At 48.9% G+C, this 22,999-nt stretch overlaps 1 protein-coding gene across 2 annotated transcripts in view; it reads left to right on the forward strand.

Moving 5' to 3' along the window:
- LOC142571485 (uncharacterized) overlaps nt 1-20,496 on the forward strand; it is a 100,497-nt gene extending 80,001 nt beyond the window's left edge. For both annotated transcript variants that reach the window (XM_075679874.1, XM_075679875.1), the window contains exons 2-5: nt 10,476-12,031; nt 12,424-12,660; nt 15,868-16,003; nt 17,459-20,496. In XM_075679874.1, the coding sequence (XP_075535989.1) occupies nt 10,500-12,031; nt 12,424-12,660; nt 15,868-16,003; nt 17,459-17,662 (2,109 nt within the window). In that variant the 5' untranslated portion in view covers nt 10,476-10,499 and the 3' untranslated portion in view covers nt 17,663-20,496. The remainder of the gene's footprint in view (nt 1-10,475; nt 12,032-12,423; nt 12,661-15,867; nt 16,004-17,458) is intronic.
- Nucleotides 20,497-22,999: the final 2,503 nt, after the last annotated feature.

Genomic DNA, 22,999 nt, shown 5'->3' on the forward strand with positions numbered 1-22,999 from the left:
GCACACGAGATTAAGAATTTTCAATTCTTCGTTGAGTGTTGGTGAGTTCACAGATGTGGGCTCGGTGGCTGAACCCTGTGATGAAACGCTATACAAGAAAATAACATCGACTAACATCAATAAGAAATAACGCCAAGTTAGCTGATGCAGATAGTTGATGAAACTGTTGAAATTATTGATGTGTGCATGTTGTGGAGCTCCATTTGGTCTAAATTATTTCTAAGCTGTCCGCTACGACGTTTCTCATAGCTCATTGCACAGTGTGCAGCTCTCCCGCGTACAAAACGCTTGTTTATACTCTATTCCTAACATTCACTCTCAAAGTAACGGCCACAGTCATACATGCATCCTAGCTGGTAATGCGGAAATCTGAAGGCTGAGTGGGGATAAGTAACATACTAGATTTAAAAAATCCGCCTCCGCTTCACCCTGTGAAAGTGGATGTACAGCGAAGCTGTGGCCGACGTTGGACAAGTGCCTCCGCCCCAACTGACGTCAGAAGACGTCACACAAGCGCCACCACCACAAACGATGTACGCCACGAGCGCACGCACGCGGGTAGAAGTGCAGCATGCATACTCATTCTTCTAGGCCCTTCGTTAGGCGCAAGCGCCTTATTGAACTAATTGAGTTTTTCAAAGCAAATTGCGTCAGAAAAATCGTAAAGTGCGATTTACACACAAGTTGCCGACATGATAGCTTCGGATTGTTACTTTAATTTACGAGAAAACATAATTCTGTTAGGCGAAAACTCAGACAATGTTCCTTTCCAGCTGCTGTTTGAGATCTGTCTGAGTAGCCGCACACTGTTTTTGGGTGTGCACGAGCCCATGAAAAATCCCGACCAATTAGAGGCTTACAGCTTCGCTGAAAAGATATAACGCAAAATAGTCTGAAGGTACACTGCTGACAATCCTCGCAGCCTTCCTGCTTAAAGAACTGGATGAAAAATAAAAATAAACATGCAACCTCAGCGGTACGTCACTTACCTAACCAATACGACGTTGGGTTTCAGTACAGTGGCGGCACTCGGGAAACCACGCAAATACTTGTCCCTTCAAAAACTGGTCTTCCTTTTCCACCGAGGTTGGCGCAATGAGCCTGATGCAGACAATGCAGCCATAATCTCTCTGGAGCGGAATATATATTCAGCCTGGACGGGGACACGTAACAAACTCTGTTCGTGCGGTGCGCGGCTGTATTCGCGACGAAGAGCATTGTTGCGCGCGTGCAATTCGCATGCGCCGTCTCACTAAAACGGTGCAGCATCGAGGAAGCTGCACATGGAGCCAGCTGTGAAAAGGCTGGATTGAATAGTCGGGGCACATCTCAGAAACGTTGACCTCTTGCAATGATTTGCATTGACTGCTTGTGGGAACTGTGTGTAATTCTGTAAAATGTCTGTAATCATTTAGTACTTTATCCGCAGCAACTTTTGTGTATATGTCGTTGAGCGTGTTTTCCTCGAACTCTAGCGCCGTCCTTCATCCTTCCCATTTCTTCTTTCCTTGGCTGCATGGAAATTTATCGACAGGTGAGACGATGGCGACGCTCGTGGCGTACCCTAGTCCGTTATCTGCATTCCTTAACATAAGATTAACCAACTTACTTTGATAAGCTTCCTATGAAAGCAGTCATAAAAACTCCCACTATTGACCGTACTGTTTTGTATTGGATATCTGCAGTTCAGGTGTAGGCAAAAAGAAGAAAAACAATATTTTTATGGAGGCAAGATGTGTATGCTGACAGTTTACAGACTTTGTAAATCTGCATTCTTAAGTTGTGTGGCGTGCCCGCACCGACGCGCTGACCTGTCATGACCACTTATCTCCACACGAAAGTTGGCTATCACGTTAGTTGGCGATACGATCCAGCCGGGGCGCCAGCCAACGACGGGTGGTCATTACGTGTGAAGAGGTCGTGCGAGTGAGGCTTGCGCAAATTCGGCCCCGTAACTACATAGCGGGGGCCAACTTTGGTAAGGCTGCACGGTTTTAGTGAGACAGCATGTATGTTCGGATCGCTTATACATGAGCCCGCTGCGACGACAGCGCAATATACGACAATTTCTCCGGCGATGCGGTTGTTGCGGAGTCCACGAGGAAACAAGCGGCACCGTAGCGATTGGAGTGTCCTCCGTGCAGAATAAGCTGTCAGCCTCGAGCGCCGGGCATGAAACGCGAACGCACGGGTAGCTGCGTGCACAATGCCCTGGACCGCTGTGGGTGCCGCCTGACCAGCGACAACGCGACGTTGTCCCGCTGTCCGATTGCGGGGAACGAGAAGTTCCGCGGATGGAGGCGTGCGACATTCGGACAGCGCGAGGCTCACTTTGCGACAACGATTGACATCGAGGAAGCCGTGCTGCGTACTAGATCGTCGTATAACGGAACTTGTACTCTGACGGAGCCAGAGATCTTTGATGCGTGTGTTCGGTGGAGGCAACAGTATTTTGCAATTCGTTTGACTTCCGTCAGTGCGCTGTTCCTGTGTTCCTGGATGCATGCACTGGATGCAAGAAAAAAAAAAAGACAGAGAGAGAGAAAGAGAGAGAGATTTAGACATGCGCAGAATTGTGATGGCTGCTCCTTTTCAAACGATAGTAATGATAAGAAGAAAATGTATTGTTTTCTGGCACGATAAGAGCACTAGTCGAGCACCGCTCTTTAGCTTTTTTCCTAAGCTAGAAGTAGACAAAATTTGGATGACTGAGTGCTTATCGCTTGCAGTCCGTCATGCACGCGTTCTTAATTGAATCCTGTAGACGGGTCCTATTGCGTCCGTGATTAAGCAACTGTGCCATTCGTGTGAAGTTGCGTCGAAACTGTGCTTTCTCAGCAGACATGGAAGCAGCGCTGCACCTGAGCGTCGGTCCCCAAGCAAGCTACACGTGCTATAGCACAGCAATATGGAACTTCACCATCAAGAGCCAGCGCTGACGAGGAGTCGTTACGTGAATTTGTGCGTGCGACTAAAATATGCTGGAACGATCCGATGGAAAGGCCGCTGAAATGGCACAAACGACATACGCGCGCCCGCACCAACGTTTGCTTTATCCCGCGCTGCTTCTGTAGCCAGCTCGGCCCACGGCCGCGCGCGTTGCGAGGATCGAGCGCCGGCACCTTATGCGTTCCATCACGCCGGTGCCCATGTCAGGCCAGAAGGGGATCACTTGGGCCTCAAAATGAGCGGTAAATTCACGGACGCAAAATCGCAGCATGTGCTGCTGATTACTGTTGACTCCACTTGCTAGGCTGTGTGTTATGGTGCCGCTGTCGGCGGGCAAACGTTGAGCGCTTTTTGCCCATATAGAAGCTGTGTTATACTGCAAGCTAAAGTAAAGGTGGTATTTTATAAGAACATTGTGCGCGATGCTCGATTATAAGAGCTCAATCCACTGCAGTTTGGTTCCCCAGCGAGAGGCCTTCGCGCCTCTCTCTCCATTGCGCGCCGTAATTCAGTTTAGATGGCAGGCTGGTCGGCGTTATGTTAAACCAAGAGCAAAGGGCTTTACGCTACGCGGCGCCCCCTTCGATTCACGCGGAATGTTGCCTCGAGTGGAGCCACTTTGCCGCTTGCGTAATTTTAATGCCTATGGGCTGGAAAATTGTTCATCCCCGCACGATGCTCACTCCGTCGCAGCGCAATCACTTCGGTGCATGCTTAACACGCTGCACCGTCCTTTGTATTCCGTTGCAGTCTCTCTTTGCGCGGCGTTACACTGTCGGCGCGAGCGCAACCATTCAGCCGTTGTTGGTCGCCGGTGGAGCGCGATTGTATGGGTCAACAGGAATGCACTCCTGACCCCGCTTAACATAAAGTTGCGTTTGTTGGCTCTCGGAGGCCACCAGGACCTCTTTTTAAAGCGTTGAAACCATTTACATGTATCGTATGGATAGCTATGAGCCCTGTAGCTTACAGTTCCTTGTGGATTTTACGCTCTACGCGCAGCATTATTTCTCGTGTTGCCTTACTTAGTCTACTCGCTCCGCGAACCAAAATCATACGACGCATTTTAAGGTCTTCTGCGTTGATGAGAATGACATTTTTCGCTTCACATTCGACCGGGTAGTAATTTGAGCAAGGTATACATCTCGCTGCCTATAGACTCGCATTCCGCGTGTACGTAACGCATAGTGAATTATACCATGTAAGAGATCTCATAATCTGATTAGGTAACTTTCCAAGAAGATGTTCTTCCTATCTGTCTCGTGGATTCAAGCAGTGATACGCATGACATATGTTTGGACTTTGCAAACGTGGTGCCTGTGCGTCACGCACAGTGGTGGCGATGTCAGTTTTCTCTCTGAGACTGCATATGCCTAAGAGCGGCCTCGAAACCAGACACTACGTAGCTTATACAGTGGGCGCTTTTGCCAGCGTCGAGTGGGAGCTCGTTTTACGTGCACATAAACCCCGTAACACTGATGTTCTTGTGAGCTGGCGTGTCGCATGTAGCAAGTCCAAGTCCTTGAGGGGTTAATGGAAAATTTTTCCGTTTCCTTGATGTTCTGTAGATCTCGATTGTAGTCAGAACAAGCACGTGGCCTGGCCATTGTCTAGCACGATGGTCTACGTGTCGCGATGCAGACGAAAGAACAACTTTTCTTAACGTTAGTCGCCATGCCAATTATACCGTTGCAGTGAAGTCGCCTAGGCTGTGTAAGCAACGCTTACACCGCCTAACGTTCACGCCGTGTATAATGAACCTGATCTGATTAGCGTGTTTTTCCATCGCCTGCGACGGCCAGTGTCCTGCCGAGCTATGCCGTACACTGTCGCGCCGCGTTGAGAATGCATTGTAGAGAAACTCGTTTTTCCGCTTGGCCGGTGTTGATGGCATGGAACTACGTTCGTGATAGTGCGTCAGTGTCCTTGCCGGCTCTGCCTGGCTGCCATACAAGTTGACAAAGTGCGGGCGGTAAGAAGTAGCTATATCGGTCTTAACATCCGATACATAATTTGTCAAGGATTACCCATGGATGATCACTCGGATCGGCTGTACCAGATTGTGAAAGTTGATCGAGAGCACCGGAACCAAGTTTGTGCACGTTCAGCGGTCTGTGAGTAAGTGCATGACCTTGCTGCACACGTTAATCGACCTAGTTTCAAGCGTAGATCGGTGATGTAGGGAAATATAAATAATAAATAAACGCGCGACTGCAGTTAACATATTACTGCACGCCACGATCTAGCACGTAAGTGCAGTCGACTTTGTATGCTGAATTAAAAGAGTTTAGAAACGTCGGTACATAAGTTTTGCAAGTCTTGATACACCTGCGGTGTTCCCATTCTTATTCTTTTTCGTTTTCCTTTTTTAATTTCATTGTTATTATTATTCTATTGCAACCCATTCGCTGCCCCGCCAAGTAAGGTGAGACCGCGCAGAATCGTGCTGCTGTGCCGCTGATGTTACACTTAACTTGAATGTTCTAATCTCTTCGTTAAAAACGAAGCGACCACCGCATCGGCTATATACGTTCCGTTATACGAGGAAATCTTTTCATTCCAACGCTTTGCTGCGAAAGGAAGATCCAGAATCTTCGCCGCCCTGCGGCGTTGCGATATAGGACATCGAGTTCTTTCGCGTCCTTCTCGATCACCTCACGGCTGCTCTACTGCTGCACACGGGCGACGCGCTGGACTGTTCAAAAATGCGAGTTTATGCGAGGCGCGCAACCATCGGTATTCCCCGCGGCGCCCGCAGGAGGAGGGCCGCTCTGACGCCCTCTCTTATACTGACCCAATCTCCGCTGCAAACAATATGTATTTATACGATTCGGCGCCTCACCGAATACAAATAGGGGCTGCGAAACGACCGGTAAAGTTGCGACATCTCGTATTTCTTTCTTTCCCGTTTCCTCTTCCTTTAACAAAAAATAAACACGGACTGTTTTTCCACCTCTATTTACTTTTGCGTCGCTCTTCTTGCTTTCGCCGCACTGGCGAGAGCGAGGAGCCGTTTTTTTTTCTTTATTAATATTATCATTATTATTATTCTTAGTACTTTTTCTTTACCTTTGTCGCACAGTTTAGGCGTTATATCGCGAACTCACGAGCAGCGCGCGACGGTGTCCCTGCCCCCCCCCCCCTCCCGCCCACTTCCTCGCCCGGAAATGAAATTTTACGACGACGACCGATTGCGTGACTGTCTGCGGCGCACCGTCGGGTGCACCGACGCCAGGAACCGAGCGAGGCGGCCTCGATTTTTACAAGACGTGTGGCGTCAGGCGTCGTGCCGATACGCGACGGCGTCGTCGACGCTCGGGGGCATCGCGCTCACGGAGTCGGACGCGATCAAACTGTGTCGCGTGCGTCTGTCCGGCGCAAGAAGAGGTGGGGGCAGGGGGGGGGGGGGGAACGCGATATTCTTGGCTCGGCAATTAAAGAAAGGCGGCGACGGCAGTTTCGCGGTTTCCCTCGTCGACGTCCTGGCGGAGATAAACGCTTCGGATAGATGGGCAGCAGTTTGCCGCGTTTTGCACAACGACTAATTGTCGGGTGCCGCTGACATTCCGCACGCACGGCGTCTTTATTTTCCCGAGCAGCCGATGGGGCGACTGCAGCGTCGTTGCCGAGCGGCGCTGTCATTTCTTTGCTTCGACGAACGTAAACCTCCAACGTGTACACGCTGGCTAAGCGGAGATGTGGGTGCGTGTGATTAGTCCGGCTTACCCAGCGAGCGTCGTTTTCACGGTTTGCGTGTCTTGATGGAAAAACAGGAAATGGGTGGCCGGACGTTAAAGAAGTGAAAGAGGGATAAGAACGCGCATCGCGGCAAGCGACTGGGACTACCACATTTTGAGCTGCTGCTATGCGGTATACATTCATACACAGGTTCTCTGAGCGAACATTTCATAGGCAAAGCTTTAAAAAGAAAAATGTCATGCACGAGGTATAGAGAATAGAGAATTCAGGCGGCAGGTTATTCTCGTTGGCGGACACTACAAGTTGCGCAAAAATCACGAAATTTTCCTTAGCAAATGTCTAATTACTCATATATAGGACACAAAAACAGAACGCTGGCCGAGGGGGTATAGAAAGGGGTTGACGTTCCAACTCCGGCACGGAATTTACTGTTCTACTTCTTTCTTTCTTTTTTTTCTGTTTCTAATCCCGACCAGACGAGACGCCATTCAGTTATTGATTTTATCTAGTTACCCATTTAGTAAAAGATATTGAATTCCGCAGTTGAAGCCGGTCAGTGTTCAAGCCTGCAGACCTTAGGTTGTGGAGTGCCTTTGACACTTTTAAACCATCAAGAACGCGGCAACTTTCTTGTTCTATGCAGGCGACGATAGCCAGGCCGCTTGTTTACAAAACCGCACGCGCACGAACGAACGCCGTGCACAATTTACATAACGAGATGCCAGCGTGCAAAAAAAAAAAAAAAAAAGTCATGTGCACGACGACGTGTCAAGGAGCCAGAAATAAATGTTCTGACATTGGAAGTTCGCTAACAAACGGCGTGCTCTCAACCTTAGTGCTTCCATTCTGTCATGTGTACTTACGTGTATTTGCTGCAGCTGTAGCTGTTCGAAATGGACACTGTTAGATACGGGACCTTTTCCTGAGCCTCCTTCGAGTTCACCAGACCACATCGAATCGCATCACCATAATTAAGGAGCGCAGATGCCACATTCCCGAGGCGCGGCACGTGCAAACAAGTTGGCGGCCCCCACCTCGTGCGCCGCAGGTGGAGCTATTCACTGCTTGTCTCTTCCCGAAAGTGTAGCGAGAGCCTGGCACTGTTCCAGGTAAAGTGGGTCCCGAAGCAAGACGGCTGTAATGCACCGTGAAACCCTGGCAGCATCGCCCCCATCCGCCTATTGTGAGAGCGCATTGCAAGCCGGGAAGGCAATACCGCAGAGAGAAGTAAGCACTCGGACAATTGGGGCCCAAGGAGCGACCCTCTCCGCCGGGTGTGACACAATCGCACGGGCGCCTACCATTCGCCGAAAATGACGACACCTGAGCGGGCTCGCCGATTGGCCGAAAATGGCGTCACCTGAGCGGGCTCGCCGATTGGCCGAACGTGACGTGACTTCGAGATACCGAAGGGCTTAAAAGACACAGACCGGGAGCAGCAAGAGAGCATTCCTTGATTCATCTCTTTCAAGCTTCTTGCCACGGGCCGCAGCGTCCGAGTTGCTGCCGGCCCGTAATGACTCTATGACTGTTAATTTCTTGGTCGTCTCACTGTAAATAATGTAAATAAACATCCAAGTTTTTCATCCCGACGTCCTCCTCAACTCTTACAACTGGTTGCCAGCGGTGGGATCGTCTCCTCAACTCTTACAGCACATGTGCATGAAGGAACGGCACGCTTATTCTTATTTTTCTTCTATCAGAGAATTAAGCGTTTTCTATGCACAGAATACGATTTCCAGGATTATGGAACTAATTTATACTTCTAATCTGAAAGCAAGACGAGTCAAGCGAGGTTTTCTTTGAACTGCTCCTTCTCATTTCTCAGTGGTCTGCAAGAACTACATTTGATTTAATTACGTACGCCCATTTCCTTAATAAGGACTACTAAGTTTCTAGTGATGTATGATTTAGCCAGTAACTCGAACGTGTGCTTGCGACTTGCCTATGCGACAGCGCGTGTCAGCTCTTTGTCCGCAGCTGTCAAAGCACCGCCTGGCTCCATCGCGAGCGGCCGTGCGTTGTCAGAGCTCCTTCATCATTATTCCTGCACTATTCGCTTCCGCCTCTGTAATCCCTCAATGACCGACACTGGACTCCCGTGAGAGGATTATGGCTATGCGGGCACAGCGACATGCCGGACACTTAGGAGGCGCAGCAGGAAAAAATAAAAAAATAAAACAGAACAAAAGAAGGAAGTTTGCTAGCAGCGTGCCTGGCAAGGAGAGAGGGAAAGGAAAAGCATGTAACTGCGCGCGTTTGTCATCGACGTAGTGCGGAATGAATGCCGAATGAATGAGTGAAAAGACCTCGATCCTCGTAAATTACTTACCGTGTCGGTTTTTTGTTCGTACGTGTCCGTGCGACCTGCTTACTTTCACAAACTGGATCACCCTACGGCTTTTCGCTAATGCTCCGAGGCTCACACCCGGCATCTGAAGTATCTCCTTTATTTCGCCTTACAGGAAAATGCGGCCCTACGCACACGGAAGTGAGTCAGCGGCCGATGGTCGCCGGTCGTTGAACGTCGTGACGAGCATCTCGTACGCCAGTGCATGACCTCCGAGAATATGACTCGTTCCGACACACGTGACCCGAATGTTTGCACATTACGCGGGGGAAAAAAAAAGCAGAGGGAGGGCTGGAAGAACAACACTTTCATTACACCGTACCTTTCGCTCGTAAGTGTTAGATTTAGGCTGAGCACTGGTGAGCCCCCATGTGTGAACTTGTCGTTCCTGTAAGACAGTCGAGGAATGATGTTTACTGAGAAGATCGCACTTGCCAATCTGAAAATTCCCGAGTTTTCGTGACGCAGTGAAGCCTGAGAACATCACGGACTTCGGCGTGAACGAAGAAAATAATGCGTGCGTCAGAAATTTAACAACGGCTGCGCGAGTGACAGCCGTTGTTCACACTCTGTGTAGTGAGGTTTTTTTCAGCAGTAAACGGTATTAGAGAGAAAGTGAAAGCGATTATTCTACTTCATTCACGCGTTATCGTGGTGTTTGTTGACTGTCTTACACAAGATGCAGTACTAAGCTTTGGAATAGCAGTGGCTTCGTGCGCAGTGCCATGAAGAATGGAATGTTCAGGCTGCATTAATAATCGATCAATCCAATTCATTATTTATTGAACGTGCCCAGGAACAGCGCTAAGGTCAGAGTGCTGGCGCACGGGTACAGTAAAAGAAGAAGAAAGGGATGTGATGCGGTGCTTTACGTCCCAAAACTACCTGGTCTAACAGAGACATCGTAGTGGAGGGGGCTCAGGATTATTCTTAGTCGCGCACTTAGGCTCTTCAATCTTCCCCAAAATTTTAGCGCGCACATGAGGTTTCTACATTACGCTTCTATCGAAATTCGGGGTGGTGGCCGAGAATCAAACCTAGGACGAGATTGTCAGTAACATCAGCTGTCACTGAGGACGCCTGAATGTTAAGGAACGGGTGTAATGTGGGAACACAGGACGGTGGACCGTTGAAATAATTATCAAGAGGCGAACAGGGTAAGCCGCAGCGTGGAGCCAACGCTTTGACAATGAAACCTGTCTAGTTTACGGTGCTTACATCTTGCTCCTACCACTCGACAAAGCCAAACTTATCAATTTTGTCAGTGCACATTGCTGTATTTAACTCGGGACAGGTACTCGCTAGTTTCTTTTTCTTGGGGGCTGACAGAGAAGCTGGGCCTGGCAAGTCTTGCGTAATGTAGACTGACTGCTCTCAGGAATATGCATGTATTAGTTTCGGTAACAAGTCAGCAGCAAATCAGATTGAAAGAAAATGGGGCCTCATATTATGTTCTCCTTTTTTCTCCCTCACACAGACCGTCGTTTTCTTGGACAAAGCCATGCTGAAACTGCTGCTCAACCACTGGCAAGAGTCGTACCACAAGGCTCCGACCAGGGTTACCAGCGAGGACCCGTTGCTCTGCACGGACCTCGCCAAGACTCGACCGAACGAGGAGTTCCTCGTGTCTAGGGTGAACCCGGTCTTCGTAGACTCTAGCAGCGACGTTTCACCAAGCAGCACAATCAACAAACCATCAACGTCCACCAAGACCACTGCTGACGTCCACAGTTCACAGGACGGCGATAACGAAGCCGCTTCGACGTCCAAGGAGCCCCCGAAACCACCTGATCCACTGAGAGGGGCCGCTGAATCAGCTTCCACGTCAGCTGTTGCAGAAACGAATTCTAACTCCGAAGCTTCTTCGAAGATAGACACGACAGATTCCGAAGTTGTAGTGACAGTTGACAGTGATAAAAAGCCGAGCGAGTCGCAGCCTTCGGAAGGCGACTCACCAAAGGACTCACTGGAGACTGACAGGTCCTCCTCACCGAAGCCCTTGGTGGAGCTTCGCGGGTGGCAAGAGAACAAGCCGGAGGACAGAGTGCTTGACCGCTTGAGAAGTTCGGGAAGGGCGTCACTCATCACGAAGGAAAAACTCAACCTTGTAGAGAAAGTGATCGCCGAGAGACTCGGCAGGAGGATTCCGGAGCCCGGCATACGTAAGACGATCGAACTCCTCAAGAACGAGTCAGCACCACCGTCCCCGCAGCAGACGCTTCTACCAGCTGCAAAGAGAGAGCAAGTCGAGGCAGCCTCTGAGCAACCTTCCACGTCAGCAGCGCCTCCGGAACCGTCTCCTACAAGCAGCGGTGACAGACAGGAAAGTCCCGTGCCATCTGTGACACCTCCGCCGCCAACTTCAACGGAGGAGACAGCGTCTGTTGTCGACGGCAGCGTCCAAGCCGAAGCAAGCAAGACACCCGAAGCCCCTTCTGAAGCGGGATCCTCAGTGGCGTCAGCGTCTGCGCCCAAGGAAGAGAGCTCGGAGACAGTCAGCATGCCCAAAATTGAGGACGCCCACTCAGACTCCATGACGGATTCGTCCAACAGCAAGAAGGAGGAACGCAAGACCGGCAAGTCTTCCGGTCCGTCCACATCAGAGGACAGCGGCATCACGCGAGGCGACCAAGTCTACTCGGAAACGGGCCGACGCAAGGTTTCGACAAAGTCTGATTCCTCGGACCAGAGCAGCTCCGAGGCCAGTAGAGGAAAGCGCCACCGCAGAATTAAGAAGGACTCGTCCCGGGACAGCACCAAGAAGCGGCACAAGTCGTCCTACAAGTCTCGCTGCAGCTTCTGCAGCAAGACACCCAAGAAGTCCCACCAGAGGAATGGCCGCAAGCACAAGCACCGGAGCATGACCGAGTCCGGCCTCGTGTCAGGCTCCGGCTCGCTGTCGGACCTGGCCTTCGAGCACCCATGGCTGAGCGACAGCTGCACCGCCCTTTGCCGCCAGAAGCGGTCCTCCATCACGTGCATGGAGAGCTGCAGGGACTACCCCTGCGAGGATTTCCACAACGCCGTTTACAGGTGGGCTGTCGTGACGTTAGCTCCTGCACTTGCATATAGTTCCAATGCGGCTCTGGTAGAAGCGACCGACTCAAACAGGTGATTGTAATTGGTGAACTGCATTGAACAAGGGCTCAGCATCTTTAATGTAGCTGGTGTGTTTCTGTACTATCTTCTCGGATTGACAGGTATACTGAGAAATAGAGATTGTGAAGTTCGATGTAACTGATCACCTTGCTTTACAGCAGGTTTTCTTGTTCATTTTAGGACGATTTTCTCTTTTGAACATTCCACGGAGCAGAGTAATTAGAGACAGGAATGCTTGTCCAGCTTGCTACTCAGTACAAAGATGAGGCGATAAAATGACCGGAGAATAACGCTTCGTAACGTTTCCCGCTTCGTCGCCCCGGCAGGTATCCCGGGGGCCACCTTGGCTGCGAAGGCTGCAGCTGCATCCGGGCTCCGTTCCCCGAGTGCTGCCGCTGGGGCGACGTTCCTCGCAGCCGCTACTCGTGGAACGGCAGCGAGGCGGCTGCCGTGGCGGCGGCTGGCGGGCACCCCCTGTGCGCTTGTCGCAGGGCGCACCCCGTGTTCTCGTCCAGGAGGAAAGTCAAGTTTGCCCACAAGTCCAAGGACTCTGTCCAGCAGAAGTACGTGGCACGTCATTGCCCGGCGCTGCGAAACTGCAAGAACAGGGTAGATGAATGAGACGGGGAGTCTGCGTGGATGTCGCCGTCTAAGTAGAGAGACCGCAGCATGAAATGAACTGCTAAGGGCCCAGCTAGTGCACGAAAACGATCACAAGGCACAATATAGAATAAGAAACGGCTGTTCGATGTGTTAATGCTTTCTTTTATGGTGTGTGTGTGTGTTCGCACATTTTTAGTGTCAAGGTATCGTGAACGTATTGCTTCCCTCCAGGGTGTCTACCATGTTGACATTTCCAAATTCCTTGAGTTTTCCAGGTTTTCCCTGAGGGAATTGGCATTATTCCCTGAGTGCACAGAACTTTGTTTTATGTCAAGACGGGCTCCTTACATCATGTCGCCCAATGGTGTCACTCTCTAGTAAGCATGCTAAAAAATAAAAAAGAACAACCTAGTTCAGTTTGAATAGTAAGCGGTAGTGTTTATTTTATTCAAAAAGAAAACAGAAGGGAGGGGTTAGTAAAATGCACAGCGAATAAAATATCTCCGAAAGAAATAGTAAAAACCATTGCAAATCGAGTCGAACATTCTCAAATGCGAATAAGAAAGGGATGCATGCAGAATATTTTCGAATATGAGGTATTTCTATCAACTGATAGAAAGCTAATTGGTATGAGGCCCGAACTTTATCACAAGTGAGATATCTCGCAACAGCTGGTAAGTCAGCCTCAACTGTCCTGACATACTCTCATCCTGCACACAACGCCTCACTGTTGCATTTCACTGTTTTTAAAGATGTTTTTTTTTTTTGCTTTGATGAGGGACACCTGCATCTCGGCATCAGCCAACACTTTGCTTTTAGAGTGCAAGCTCCTTAAAAAAAAGTGGTCGCATGCTTCCTTTGCTGTTCATTTCTGAATGCGTAGGTTTTTGTCTTCTTGTTCTCCTTCGGCTGCGCGTTCGCCACACGGACTATTTGAAGCATCCTCCTGGACATATGTACAGTCAGCGTACGATTTTTCGGACTCCCTAGGGGCCGCGAAAACGTCCGAAAAAATGAATGCATGCCTTTTACAGCCCTTAAAGGTTCAAATGGCCACAGCCACGTCCTAAATAGCTCTGAAGGCCGGCCAGTACACTTGTTAGGCACATCGGTACTTGTACTGGGACAGGATATGGCGGGTGCACGCGTGTATAATTAAGGAGTACATACTCTGCCCCATGACAGTTGCCCCTTCCCACACTTGTTATGTTTCACAGCGTAACAATACTGTAATGAGGCGAACTGACTTTCGGGAACCGTCATTATGCAAGGCACCGCGCTTTCCGAACTTCGTAGCCAACCGCAATGACCACAAAGGCGGTATCGATGCCATTGCTGACAGCAGCGAATTCTTTCAATGAAGAACACGGCACAGAACGGCAAGAAGCTTAAGCTAGGCCTAGCATTGCCGCGGTGGTGGCTACGGCTGCAGGCGGATCTGCGTGCGAGTGTGCCGGGTCGAGGCGGCGAGGTTATCAAAATGACGGCGGTGGCGGTTTTGATTAATGCCGTTTCGGACCTGCAGTCATGGCAAAAAGTCCGGAAAATTGGACGGCGAAGCGTTCTTGTGTCCGAAATTTTAGACGTTCTTATGCATTGACCCTATGGGGTACATAGTTGTGCCGCGAAGCCGTCCGAATTATCTGGTGTCCGGAAAGTCTGTCGTTGACTGTACTCTGGCAACTCCTCCAGCCGACGCGGCGTCAAAGACCATTAGTTACGATTCCTCTCTGTTGCTCGAGCCAGCATTACCGTGACTTTCGTTCCCTTTCAATAATGTTACAGCTAATTTTCCCTGATAGAAGCACAAATTGCCTGAGTTTTCCCAGAGTGTTTCCAGACTACTCAAAATCCCTGAGAATTCCCTGTTTTCCCGGTTGGTAGACACGCTGGTCTCTTATGCTTGTCTGAGTCCGCTTTGGCAGGCCCGAAGTATGTACAAGAAAATATGTATGTACGTATAAATATGAAGTATGCATTGTAGCAGGTATGCATTGCGTGCACCATCGATGAGTGAAACAGGGACCAAGGTTTTCAAACAAGAACGAGCTTTAATTCAGCTCAACCACCATCGGGAGCTCATTCGGCGCCTGCGGAAGAAATACCGCCTGGGCCCGGTGCACATTAATGCGTGGAGTTTGGCGCACGAGGTATGTGGTTGAGGAGGGCGGCCAGCACACCTTCTGTAGCTGCAAAAGGGCCCATGTGCAGGGCAGCTGCTCGTTGTAAGCTGTAACCGCTATTCATATTAATAAACCCACACGGATGTCAATTGCTCGTATACGTCGCTGCAGGTCAGCTGGTGGAGCGACGCATGCGACTGGAGCGACGCATGCGACTGGAGCGACGCATGCGTAGTATGGTAATTGCGGGTTCCTCCAGTATCTATCTCGCGAAAATAGCGAGCGCTTCACTTGGAACCCTCCGACTCGCTTTATATTTTTGAGTGCGAATGACTAGAATTGAAGTTTATTTCTTGCGTGCAGTATAGAGTAAAACATGTGAACAAGGCATTTGGATTCCTAGCTCAAGGCTAGTTTGGATCCGTAACAACATTTTGTATAGAAATGTGAGCGCACGTTATCCTCGTTTCTTCATTGTCCATCATGGTGGCGTAGTGGCTGTGGCGTTGCGCTGCTAAGCCTGAGGGCCTGTGTTCGTATCCAGAGCGCGGCGGCCGCATTTCGATAGGGGCGAAATGCAAAAACGCCCGTGTTAACCGAGCATTGGGGTTCCCATTAAAGAAGCCACTACGGCGTGCCGCATAATCTATAGGCTTTTGCACGTTAAACGCCAGAAATGAATTAAGTAACTGTTTATTCATTTACACAGCCAGCCTTTCTTGTCCCACGTTCTCAGGTGACTCAGTGGCGAAGATAGCGACCTACAGTTGACTTCTCAGACATCGAAACTTTTCTTGCAATTAAATCTTTAAACGTTTCTCAGCGCCAGGAAAGGGACGACTACACCATATGAAAGTGGCCGCTGCAAATCTAGGTAGTCCGTATGGCCTCGGTTACGGACGCTCGCATCGCCCATAAAGTGTACGACTGCAATCTTTGTACGTAACAAAATATAGTGTGCATATACTTACACAAGCAACGCAGATTAAAACCCGCGCACACGGAGGAGCTAACGTTATCGCTCAAACTGGCTTATCCGCGCAGGACTGAGTTGAACGAAGACGAGGAAGATGCTGATCAGGCATCCGGCGAGGGCAACCCCGACTCCGCCACCAAGTCGGACCAAGGGAGCTTCGGCGAAGTGCCCGCCAAGGAGCCCCCATCCAACGGCCACATTCTGGTTCGTCCTTTGCTAAGCTATACACTCTTAAAAAAAAAAAAAGATCGTAGTAGTTACTACCTAGTGCCACACGACTTGCTACCTTATTATAACTGCAGTTGGCAACGATAGATTTAATAACATTACCAACTAAACAAGGTAGGCACGGTGACTAATGTGTTTCAGCTACTAATTTCAAACGTAGTTAACACCACCTCGTGCAAAGATTTTCGCCTCTGCTGCATATATTGAAACAGCTGTGGCGTATTTCAAAGTAGGTCCAATGTAAGTGTTATAAAATGGAGACTAACTGTTAACTGCGTTCTAAAGTTCTAACTAAAGGTTAACTGCGTTCGGAATTGGTAGCTGAGACCCATTAGCAACAGTAGCTACCTTGTTTAGTTAGCGATGCGACTAACTGTATCGTTACCAACTGCCGTTATATTAAGATAGCAAGAGGTGTGGCACTAGGTAGTAACTACTACGACCACCGTCTTCTTTCTTTCTTTTTTTTTACTGTTTCAGAACGCTAGTGGTTTCGCTGGCTTTGGTATAGAAGAGGTCAGGACAAGCAGGCATACGGCGCACAGGGTGCTCGGAACGGGACACCGACGGTGCATAATAAGGCAGTTAATCGTGTTAAATAGTTTATTGGGCCGAGAGTAAACCGAATAAATGGAGCAGGTTCTGTCCACCATTTTCACCGCTTCTATGCATGCACACGCGCGTGCAGAGGCACACAAACCCACTTGAAATCCAAACAGGACAGAAGTTCACAGGAAGGCAGAGGTCTGACGTATCAAAAGACAATTTCCGTTTTTCACCACTGTTGATCACACCCACTCTAAGTACTTTTCGAGGAAGCGTCCTAAGAAAGTGGTCTACCCCGTTCATTGAGCCAGCGGCCTAGAAAATTGGAGGCCCACAAAGTAAATAGTGCCGAACATACCTACCGATTCATTGGCTGGCGTGGAAAGTGTGCGAGATTGTTCAGCTTCTTCGCGGCTTCCGCTTCAGCAAGCCCAATTTCTAACTGCAACTCCTCGCACTTCTCGGCCCTCAGCTTGTAACATGCGTGACATACAAGGCAGAGGCTGTAAGCAAAGTTGAGAAGGAATTGCAAGTGGTAATCGGAATGAAACAGGTTGCATAATGACGGGTTGCGTCCTCCATACGTGTTCGGTCTGGTCCTTTTCGCTTGTCAACTGCCTCCGTGAGATTGAGCTTTATGACAAGCTCCATAATCACTGCCACACTGTTTGCCAATAAGTCCGACAGGTCTGCTTAAAGTTTTATGGTTCAATTTTGTGTTTTTGCGTGAGTTCATTTATGTTGTTCTGAAAGCCAGAACATATGATATCGAAAACCGGGATACTGATTTGAAAACATTGAACAAGGGTCCAAATCACTAAAGTTGCACATGTGCTCTTTTTCTAAAGTGTCATTTTGTTTTTTTGTTTTCGCACGTGTTTGCAGGCTGAGAATGGCTTGCTGGAGAAGCAGCAGGGGCCTCCAGGACCCCCGTACGCCTGGGAGGAATGGCGGCGATACATGCGGGAAAAGACCCTTCGCTCGCGCCGCAAGAGGGCGCTCTGCATGGGCGTCATCGCACTGTCCATCATACTGTTCGTGGGCATCTCAGTATCCCTGGGCCTCGCATACTTGCGCAGGAAGTTCTGAAGCACCGCCAGTGTGCAGAATCCGGACCAGTCGAGGGATATATAGCCGCTGCGCTGGCGTTTCTGCGGAGCACGTCCCCTCAGTTCGACCGCGGCGCTTACGGCCAAGCCCATTGTGGTACACCAGTTCAATGCACAGCATTTATGCTCTTCCATAAGGTGGAAGTAAAAGACAACGCGGGAAAGTATGTGAGATAGCAAGATGAGAGGACTTACGATGGCATGTCATCCGCAGGTTCCGGCGCATCGAGCGTACTGAATCGGCTTGATGCATAGCACGTAGAGCTGGACTTCCACAATCCATCAATAACGTATCGCGGATGAAATTGTGAGCCTTTCTTGATTGGTTTCCTTGCTATAGTTTCGAGTAGATAGATATTAGTCAAATTGATTACTGCGCACTGCGCTTATTGGCTTTCACTTTGATTACAAAAGCCTAGAAACGCTTTTAATTTCTGAATTTTTAGGCTTAAAAATCTAACGCTGCTCTTTACAAGTCTCGATGTGCGAGTAGTCTATTTGAAATGTGCAAAGCACGCCCGCTTATTCGCTCTGCGCGAGAGATACAGACACACTTTGCCAACAAGAGAATCTGGATGTAATACCTTGTAAGGAGCCTTGTAATACTATTACCAGAAATGCACAGCGACACAAGCAGCTACTGCTTAGGAGTGTGACAGAGTGCAACCCCCGCTAGCCGCAAAATTAGGTTAACGTACTGTCTAATCACAGAAAGAATCCACGACGATGGCAGTGTTCTCGTCCAATCGTGCATCCTGCGAAACGACGAGGGAGCAAGGACTCATCACGGAGACGCAAACAACGTGCGCCTCGACCCCAATACGCGCGGTCTCCGAGGTCGCCGGACTGCGCGGCCAGAGTTGGCGACCATCGGTGCACACGGACCAGGCCGCCAGGGGAGGATGGACGCAGCGCTCGTTACCGCGTTACCGTGTGTGTGTTTCAAGACATGCGCCGCCTCCTTTGAAAGCCATCGTGCAGCGTGCAAAGCCGCCGACGCTCCCTGCAATACCCCAGGCCGAACTGTGTGTGGAAGTCATTCTTTTTTCCCCTCTCTCCTTTCTCACAAGACACAAGTGCGTACATACGTTTCCAATAGTGGACCGCTTTCAGCCAAGAGCCCTTAAAAGCGGCGGACCGAATGCACGCCGCTGTGTTTCTTTCTTTCTTTGTTGATCTTTTCATATATCTCAAATGGCCCTCAATGAGGGGCACTGCGTAGGGGGGATGGGCTTATTTCTATAAGTGCCCTCAGTATGCAGCTAGAATTTAGGCCGATCACTTCGTGGCAGTTGATCAAACATGGTTATGAGGTGATGTGATCATCATATTAAGTCAAGTGGAAGCGAAAGAAAATCAAGAAATGAAATCAATTGTGTAGCCAAGTTCTGATCATCAATCAAGAGGTTTGGTTCCGTCATCATTTTACTACGTATCCTATTTGTGCCAGTCCGGCCAGAGGAACCCTGCAGTAAGCTGTTGAATGCGCAGAAGAAAGGTGTGTTGTTAGACTTTTCATCATACTTGGCGCAGAACGGGCGAGATTGTTTGCGGAACACGCAGCTGTCATCGACTTTCATAACGAGGGAAATCTGACAAAAACTGTGTTGACTTTACCAGCTAGCCTTGTAGCTATCGAAGTATAATGCGTGACTGATTGCTGCGCATTGGGAAGCAGCGCCTGCTGCTTGGAAATGTATTCAAGAACCATCCATATACTTATTTGCTGCGCACTGCTAGAGAGTGTTGCAACTGTCAGTGCTGAAAACGTGGCGCAAACGCGCCATTGCTTGCACCAACCGGTGTTAGCAGGGACACGCAACTTCTAGAAGTATTCGCTTCCTTTACGGCCCGGCGTTGTGGATATTGTCTCATTATCATGGCCGTCTTGCAACACGCTCGTATCACGACTCGACCACGAGAATTGATTGTGCGTCCCTGCGCTAGGCTGCTTGTGGTTTCTGCGTGCTTGCAGGAAACGAACAAATGACCTCTTCAGCCAGGTTCCTCAGTTTTCGCGTTATTTATATGTACTCAGCCTTCAAACAAATGTGCTGGCGTCCTGTCGGATACTGGAGAAGTCAGTTGTGCATGGTTACCCGAGCGCCCGTATAGGGGCTACACACGTAGGTTCAATTATGGATGCCTTATGACGCCTGTAATCAACCTGCTGGGATTATCCTCGATCGTCAGCTGAACTGAGGACTGCTAGTACGGCTGACTATGTGGAAATTTTTCACGGCTAAACGCCACTTGCGTCATAACTTCTCCAGGTAAAGGAGGACAATAAGTGCCAACGATATGTGTACTATAAGAGACTCGATTTGGAGTGAGCTTCTGAATGGCTTGACTATATTTCGTCTGCTTTCTAGAGCGCACCTTGTTTTTGTCAGCTCCACATCGAGGCAGGCGTAACCATGAAGAAAATAATAGCCTGAAAAACTTAAAGAAAAGGGACCACTCAATATTCTAAGTGACATGCAGTGAACATGTACGACTGTTTCTTTTTCGACCACTTGTGTCAGTCACTATACGGGGTTACCGACGCTCCGAGCTACTAGCGTAGTCACTAGTCCAAGATGTTATTACAGGCACACTGTAAGACGCATTCAATGCTTCTGTGCCTGCAGGGTATAGTTTCGTCCAAGAGTTTTAACTGGTTACTTACTGTGTTGAATTTTAATTTGTTGGTACAGTAATTATAACTTAAGATGCCTATACCAGGGATATATGTCTGCCTGCTGCAGAGTTGTTGCTATCGGTGTGCTTTGTGAGATGAAATAAAATTTTTCTCGCCGTTTTTACAGAAGTTGAGTTTTTTGTTGTCCTTGTTTGTGAAGATCTCTAAAGAATACAATAAGAAAACACCGCCCAAGCACTCCGTACAGATGGTTAACCAGCGAAGCTGAAACGTGCGGCCGCGATGTTTATCACTGGGTTAATCCCGGCGGTTCATTTGACTACGGCTTGGTAGACTGCCGGACCCTCGCTCCGCAGTTGCTGCTTGCGCTCGGCTGCACGAGCCTGTCCTTGCGCCCGGACTGCAGCATCGGTACGGCGTAGACGAGCTCGTTCCCGGTTCTGCTGGCAGCGTTGCTGATCGAAAGCTGCCTGCTCCTTAGGAGTAAGTATGACGCGTGACCTACCCATTTCGGAGCTGCAGAGGAACTGCTGCACGCGCGCTTGGCTGCAACGCAGAGTAACGACGTCACTACTGGCGTAGCCAATCGCGCGCTTTTCTTTTTCGCGCGTGCGCATGGGGTTGCGCCAAAGGAGTTTTCGGCGTACAGGCGACAGACGGACGGTATAATAGGCTTGCCTTGTACAGCTTCACTTTAAAACTTCTTTCTTTCTGAAAATTGTCTGTAGATGCAGCGAACGCTGTCATTGTTAATGGCCACTACAATGTGTCCCAACAAACGTACCGTACCGTTGATGCTAAAGGCAGTGCATTTTGCGAACTCCTTGTTTAGCCTTCACACTGCGAGTAACGATGTGTCAAGGTAATCAGTTCGATATTCGAACCAGTGATACGGAAACCCGAGGGAACTGTGGATTTCGCTGGCGAAGGCTTCATACTTTCGTCATGGTATACAGCGTTGGTATTTGCGCTTGTTGGTATGCCGTCACAAAGGCGTTTATTGTAGGGTAATGCGCATGAACGCCGGGAAAGAACATGTAGGAAGAGCGCTTTGTAGTGGGTCCTGTTCTTCCTTTGCTTCCGCGTACTAGTTGCGCCATTGAACGCCTTCAGGTAAAGCGTGCATGGGTTCATCATCATCATCATCATCATTTATTTACCCTTAAGGGTCCCTGATGGGGCATTACATAAGGGGGGGGGGTAAGAAATGGTAACCACAGGTCACAAAGATAAAACACGTTAATACAGATTGCAAGAACTGGTAAACACAGTAAACACATGAAAATGAAAAAGCCGATAGAAGGGCTTACCACTGGCGTTGTAGACAACACTAGTGTAATAATAACAGTTTAAATTCTACAGAACTTGTTTCATGGACCATACCGTCAGGAAGTACATTCCAATCCGATATGGCAGTCGGCAGAAATGATTTATTGAAAGCGTTAGTTGAACCATGGATGCGTTGAACACTGTGACAAACAGACATCATGATGATCCCATGGGCGGCAGAATTAGGCTCTCACGTAAATGAGGAAAATGATAGTATAGCTTATGAAAAAGGCAGAAACCTGCTATTTTATGACGGGATGCCAAGCGGGTTAGACCAATCGAAGCTTTGATGTTAGTAACGCTCAACCGAGAATCATTTTTGGATGTTATAAAATGAGCAGCTCGATTTTGTTTGCCTCTAACGCCTGGATAAAGGTACTCTTGATGGGGGTTCCAGACAGGGGATGCGTATTCAAGCTTGGTACGGATGAAGGTTTCGTATGGGATTAGTCTAACCGTGGGCGAAGCAAACGTGAGTGATCGTCTGATGAAACCTAGTGATTTGGAAACGCTTGCAGAAAGCGGCGTGATGTGCTTTGAACAGCTTAGATTACTTGTTATTTCTATGCCTAGATACCTATAAGATTCCACTTGTGATAACGAAGTACTGTTTAGCGTGTATGAGAAATGTAGGTTAGATCTTTTACGAGACACGTGCATAGACTTACATTTTGATACATTTAACTGCATGAGCCAGGTCGAACAGCAATTTTGGATTAAGGTTAAATCATCCTGCAGCAATGACTGATTGTTAATAGTAGAGATACGTCGGTAGAGAACGCAATCATCCGCAAACAGACGAATGGATGATGAAATTTCAGCAGGAAGGTCATTGATAAAAATAAGGAACAAAAGCGGGCCAAGAACAGAGCCATAAGGCACTCCAGAGATAACGTTAGTAGGGGCAAAAGGTTGACTTTCGATGACGGTGTACTGCGAACGATTAGTTAAAAATCAGTGAATCCATGAAAGTATCAGTGGGTCCAGTGAAAGGCAAGAAAGTTTAGTCATGAGACGCTGGTGAGGAAGACGGTCGATCAAAAGCCTTAGAAAAATCAAGGTAAGTGACGTCATTTGGAAAGGATTAGTCTAGGTTTAGGCGCAGGTCAGTCGTGAATTCATAAGGTTGAGATTCGCATGAAAAGCCGGACCGAAATCCGTGTGGATTTGAGAAGAAAAAGGAATTATTATCCATGTGATTTGCCACATGGGAGTAAATTATATGTTCGATAAGTTTGCATGCAATGCATGTTAACGATATAGGACGATAATTTGACGAATCGGAGCGGCTTCCTGCATTAAAAACCGGTACCTCTCTGCTTACCTTCCACTCGGACGGAATTTCGT

Source organism: Dermacentor variabilis, chromosome 2 (assembly GCF_050947875.1).
Source record: "Dermacentor variabilis isolate Ectoservices chromosome 2, ASM5094787v1, whole genome shotgun sequence".
Taxonomy (NCBI): Eukaryota; Metazoa; Arthropoda; class Arachnida; order Ixodida; family Ixodidae; genus Dermacentor; species Dermacentor variabilis.